This window comes from Mytilus edulis, chromosome 13 (genome assembly GCF_963676685.1).
Source record: "Mytilus edulis chromosome 13, xbMytEdul2.2, whole genome shotgun sequence".
NCBI classification, from domain to species: domain Eukaryota; kingdom Metazoa; phylum Mollusca; class Bivalvia; order Mytilida; family Mytilidae; genus Mytilus; species Mytilus edulis.
The window spans coordinates 21,509,409-21,515,814 of record NC_092356.1 but is presented as its reverse complement, the minus strand read 5'-3'; the positions used below and the strand labels follow the sequence as shown (position 1 = coordinate 21,515,814).

The 6,406-nt window shown below is 33.1% G+C and overlaps 1 protein-coding gene across 1 annotated transcript in view; it reads left to right on the top strand.

Annotated features, from left to right (window-relative positions):
- The first annotated feature begins 491 nt into the window (after nt 1-491).
- Nucleotides 492-6,406, top strand: part of LOC139502047 (exosome complex component 10-like) — a 29,379-nt gene continuing 23,464 nt past the window's right edge. Inside the window, exons 1-4 of the mRNA XM_071291367.1 lie at nt 492-614; nt 1,347-1,483; nt 4,335-4,458; nt 5,853-5,957. Of these exons, the coding sequence (XP_071147468.1) occupies nt 537-614; nt 1,347-1,483; nt 4,335-4,458; nt 5,853-5,957 (444 nt within the window). The 5' untranslated portion in view covers nt 492-536. The remainder of the gene's footprint in view (nt 615-1,346; nt 1,484-4,334; nt 4,459-5,852; nt 5,958-6,406) is intronic.

Below are 6,406 nucleotides of genomic sequence, written 5' to 3'. Positions count from 1 at the left end.
GAAGTAAATATTCCTATGATATTTTATTTTTTGTTCACTTATCATTTGCCATATTTTTTGCATTATATGAGATACATATAAAAAGCGTTAACACATAAAATTATTCGAAATCATTGACGTTACAACGTTAAAGAATCATGAAAATAAAAATAAAAGGGGGGTCCTTCCAGAAACATCTGTCTGACTTTGAAATAAACATAGGGAATATGATTGATAGATGAAAAACAATTACATTGTGTATAAGTCAGTACTAGTCTATACATCTTTTATCAACGATACACACATTCGATCAGGATACACTTTTGATGGCTCGTAATTCATATCATATCTGTACCGATATGTAGAGTATTTTAGACATTGATTTAGGTTCGTAAAATAAATGATAATAAAAAGAATATCTGCAATACTTCTAAAAATATCATTTGATTGAAATAGAAATATTTATTTTTGTTTTAAATTTGTTCTGTGGAATGCTTTTTGATCATTTTTTTTCTGAAAAGTTCGAAAATAATAAACAACAACAGAACACGTGCAAAATGTCAGAAGAAAAACAAACTGAAACTGAAACAGAAGAGTTTCTGCCTGGTTTCGACAGCCTAACTAACTACACACAGGTCATTTGTGTTTAAACCTCAATGAAGCAAATGCTTCTACTCATGTGTATCCTTCAGGCTTGTTATTTTAATTTGAGAGAGGTGTATGGAGTTGGCATCATTTGCTAATTATAGTAATTTTTAAGGTTCATGTGGACCCTTTGGCTAAAATTGCCGTATTTTCACATCAAAATTTACTCTAAGTACAGACAAACCTGAGTATCTGTAAAAGTTCAAAGGCATAGAAGCTGCCTCCTGGTGTGAGGCAGTAGGATGTTCTTGCTTTGTTGGAAGACCCAGTGGTGACTGTGTTGTTTTCTTCTTTTTATTCAAGTTGTGTTTGATATATTCCCTGATTCCATTCTCAGTATTTATTGATGCATCTAAATGGTCCAATTCATATGAAAAGATACCCAACATGACTTAACCGGATACATATTGAACAAATCAAAATATTAAGTTGCATTTATAAAAAAAAATATGACAACACTATGGAAAATCCTTGTAAAAGTAACAGACCCTCACCTATATTAAAAACCAACAGATGTGGTCTCAGGTGCTCGAGGACGGTTAGCAAATCAATGCAGGATACTGTACCTTCAGAAAATGGCATAGCCTGAACATGTTGAACACAAAACAAATGTAGAATCCCAAAAGTCTTGAAATCAGGTGCTATCACAACAAATTATCCTACATGTATATAATTACTTTGAGTGCTTTCATATATTTGATTTATAAATTATATATTTTCAGCAAGCACTAAAGACAGCTTTACAAGCTACCAAGTGTTCCAATGATTTACCAGCAACAGGAGATGACTTTGATTATTACTCCAGTTATCAAGGTGTCAGAGAAGTGTTGGATATTGAAGGCAACAGGATTCTTAACATGTAATTATAGATACATACATGTACATGTAGATAGATATAAGTCGATGTAGTATGAGTGCTAATGAGACGGTTCGTCATCATGGTCACAATTTGTAAAAGTAAACCATTATAGGTCAAAAGTACAGTAATCAACACAAACTAACTATTTTTAGCTCACCTGGCCCTTAGTGAGCTTTTCCCATCACTTGGCGTCCGTCGTCGTTAACTTTTACAAAAATCTTCTTCTCTGAAACTACTGGGCCAAATTAAACCAAACTTGGCCACAATCATCATTGGGGTATCTAGTTTAAAAAATGTGTGGCGTGACCCGGCCAACCAACCAAGATGGCCACCATGGCTAAAAATAGAACATAGGGGTAAAATGCAGTTTTTGGCTTATTACTCAAAAACCAAAGCATTTAGAGCAAATCTGAAATGGGGTAAAATTGTTTATCAGGTCAAGATCTATCTGCCCTCAAATTTTCAGATGAATCCGACAACCCGTTATTGGGTTGCTGCCCCTGAACTGGTAATTTTAGGGAATTTTTGCTGTTTTTGGCTATTATCTTGAATATTATTATAGATAGAGATAAACTGTAAACAGCAATAATGTTCAGCAAAGTAAGATTTACAAATAAGTCAACATGACCAAAATGGTCAGTTGACCCCTTTAGGAGTTATTGACCTTTATAGTCAATTTTTAACCATTTTTCGTAAATCTAAGTTATCTTTTACAAAAATCTTCTCCTCTGAAACTACTGGGCCAAATTAAACCAAACTTGGCCACAACCATCTTTGGGATATCTAGTTTAAAAAATGTGTGGCGTGTTTCGGCCAACCAACCAAGATGGCCGCCATGGCTAAAAATAGAACATGGGGGTAAAATGCAGTTTTTGGCTTATAACTCAAAAACCAAAGCATTTAGAGCAAATCTGACATCTGGTTAAAGTGTTTATCAGGTCAAGATCTATCTGTCCTGAAATTTTCAGATGAATCAGACAACCTGTTGTTGGGTTGCTGCCCCTGAATTGGTAATTTTAATGAAATTTTGCTGTTTTTGGTTATTATCTTGAATATTATTATAGATAGAGATAAACTGTATACAGCAATAACGTTCAGCAAAATAAGATCTACAAATAAGTTAACATGACCAAAATAGTCAATTGACCCCTTAAGGAGTTATTGCCCTTTACAGTTAATTTTTAACATTTTTCATAAATTTTTGTAAATTTTTTGAAAATATTTTCCACTGAAATTACTGGGCCAAGTTCATTATAGATAGAGATAATTGTAGCAATAAGAATGCTCAGTAAAGTAAGATCTACAAACACATCACTATCACCAAAACACAATTATGTCATGAATTTATCCGTGTCCATTGTTTAATATGCACAAGACCAAGGTGAGCGACACAGGCTCTTTAGAGCCTCTAGTTAAATCTGTATTAAATTAAAAAAACAAGAAACACTTATGAATCACATCAGTATGTATATATGATTTAAGACATTTAGGGTTGTACTACTACTTTATATTATCATGATTATATGACAAATGACATATTAATGTAATTCATAAACTTTTATGTTTTATGATTTTTAACCGGATTTTTGTGACAAAAATGTCGGTTATTGATTTGGGGATGTACGGCGGGCGGGCGGGCGGGAATCAAATGTTGTCCGTGCATTAACTCATGAACCGTTCAACCGAAGCTTTTAAAATTTTAATATGTTGTTACTGACAACTAAATGAAGGTCAAGTTCAATAATGGCGATTTTGACTTTTACCGTTCAGGAGTTATGGTTCTTGAAAGATTGAAAAATGGAGTTTCCAGTCGTGTTCGTGCATTAACTCATGAACCGTTCAACCAAAGCTTTTAAAATTTTAATATGTTGTTACTGACAACTAAATGAAGGTCAAGTTCAATAATGGCGAGTTTGACTTTTACCGTTCAGGAGTTATGGTTCTTGAAAGATTGAAAAATGGAGTTTCCAGTCGTGTCCGTGCATTAACTCATGAACCGTTCAACCAAAGCTTTTAAAATTTTAATATGTTGTTACTGACAACTAAATGAAGGTCAAGTTCAATAATGGCGATTTTGATTGTTACCGTTCAGGAGTTATGGTTCTTGAAAGATTGAAAAATGGTGTTTCGAGTCGTGTCCGTGCATTTTCTCATGAACCATTCAACCAAAGCTTTTGAAATTTTTATATGTTGTTACTGATGATAAAATAGAGGTCAAGTTCAATAATGACGATTTTGACTTTTACCGTTCAGGAGTTATGGTTCTTGAAAGATCGTAAAATGGCGTTTCCATTCACGTTGTTGCATTTACTCATTAACCATTCAATCTAAGCTTTTCAAATTTTAATATGTTGATACTGATGACAAAATGGAGGTCAAATTTGATATTAACGATTTTAACTTTCACATTCATCAGTAATGGTTCTTGTGATATTGCCAGGACACAAATAAATGTTAATAAATCCGGTTTGCTGTCGTTGTGACAGCCTCTTGTTAATATGTCAGCTGTAAAAATGAAAATTGCAAAAGTGAAAACCGCTTGATTCAGTTTGACATTGACATGAAGTTATCAGATGCAAAAAATAATTTCAACTGCGGTTCTTTAACTTTTAAAATAACATCATACATTTCAACCATACTTGAAAAGTATCTTCCTACGCGTCTGGCGTACTAAATTATAATCCTGGTACCTTTGATTATAACTATTCCCACAAATGTGATTTGTCCACTTAGCAAAAAATGTGTACTAGTCAAGCGAAAACAGACGTCACACTAAACAGCTCTGAAAAATATAAACAAACCCCAAAAAATCTGTTTCAGAACTTACAAAATGGTGTTATTTTGTTTTCAGAATCCAGAGTATTTTGAAGTATCAGAGTGTGAAGGGGAATCTGACGGGTAATAGCAGTGCTGTTGACCTTGAGGATAAGTTTGATGTTCTCATTGATGCTAATGACCAAATACTGGAAAGAGTGGTAATTATTTCATTTTATATTCATATCTCTTTATGAGAGCCGTAGTGTAGTGGTTAGTGCATCGGACTACTAACACAAAGGTTCCTGGTTCGATTCACGTTTGAGATGAAAATTTCAGGAACTCAATTTTTGGCTCTCCCTTGACACCATCTGCGAGTATGGTCTTGAGGAAATGATGATAGTCCATCGGAAGGGGACGAGAAATGGCTGACCCGTGTTAAGAGAGAGCCATATCTCTTGCACGTTAAAGACACCCTTGTAGATTTTGAAAAGAGTAAGCTAATGCCGCTACAAGGCAGCACTCGCACCCGCAAAGTTGAAAGGGATTAATATAAGTTGCAAAACTTGTTTCCCAATCCACTATAAATAAATATGTGTAAACTATACCTTTTAACATGTATAGGTACAGTATTTACCGTATTTAGCCATGTATAATAGGCAATTGTGTAACTCCTTTCAAAAATCATGAAAAAAAAGTTCCATTTGTTATTTTAAGGTAAAAATGGAGCCTTTTGGCATCTTGGATTGTAAAATAGCAGATGACTGAAAGTCATGATTTAGATAGAAATGACATTCATTTGTAAGATTTTTCATACATTTGAATACAATTATCTTATAATCATGACTGCTTTTACAAATACAGAATATTTTTTGACTAATTCATAAATGCGGAAGAGAATTTCAAGCATGCGTATTACACAGTAAACAAAGCATGTGTGTAAAAAAATAGTGAAAAAATACTATTTTCTATGTAAATTAAATCAAGTTTTGATTTAATTTTAAATCATAATTGACAATTGTCTTAGCTGAAAAGTAATTAAATAATGAAGACAGTTGGTATGGAATTTTAATTTCTTTATAATATTAGTTCGGAGCTTGTGATTAATAGCCAGGTGTGAATTAAATATACAGGTAAAGAGATTAGCGATCATTAGCCAATAGCTCCCCGAGGCATTAATAAAGTTATTAGGAGGGCCCTCAGGATTTATAACACTATACTGGAGTGGCAGTTTAATTACATAAATTTGATAACAAAACAAAAATATGTTCAAAATGGCAATTTTGAAACTCGATCTCAACACAATAACCGAAATTTTTTCTGTTGAAAAATAAAATTTGACCTAAATTCCAATTACACGCTTAGGACAACATACTTTCAGTTAAGGACAAGACTGGCAAATATGACTGTTTCCGGACCCTAGGTCAGGGGTAATTCTTATACAAGTGTTTTATATTTACTGGTACAGGTAAATTAATTTGGAGTTAGAGTTATATAATACTTAGACATTCATATATTTTTTTTACATGATTAAGAAAGTCTTATTTTCTTCTTTTCTTAATATCCGAGATAAGATGTTATCATACAAAAATATATATATTTATTTGAATTTTAGGGTGGCTGGCTAGATGAAGCATCTGGGATCAAGAAGAAAGAAACAACATTAGTTGTAGCATCAGCTACCCCAAAACATAATGCCACAGCTAGCTGGAATAAAAAGGTATCAAAGAAGGAAAAGTATACAAAATTGATAACTAACTTGTTAAAGGTCAATTTTAACAGAGCATCTCTGCAAAGTTCTGTGTAGGCACATTCTCTACAGAATTTAAATGCTGTTTTGTAATCTTGTCATGTGTAAGGGGTTACTTTTAATTACATACGTATACTGGTAATTGAATTTAAAACTAATTAATTATTTTTAAATTATGAATTGTCCATAGGGCCATAAAAAAGAATGTGTGTGTTTGCCCTAACCCTACCTACCCAGGACAAAGGTGCCTTCTCAAAATCTTTTATTGTCCTGATGTGAAAAAGTTTTTTTTTAATTAGATAGGCATGGAGACAAAAGAACATCTGAAACTTCAATTTATCTTTGCCAAAGAAAAAAAAAAGAAAATGCCTACCTACCTACCCACAGTCTCGGGTAGGGTTTGGGCAAACCAAAATATT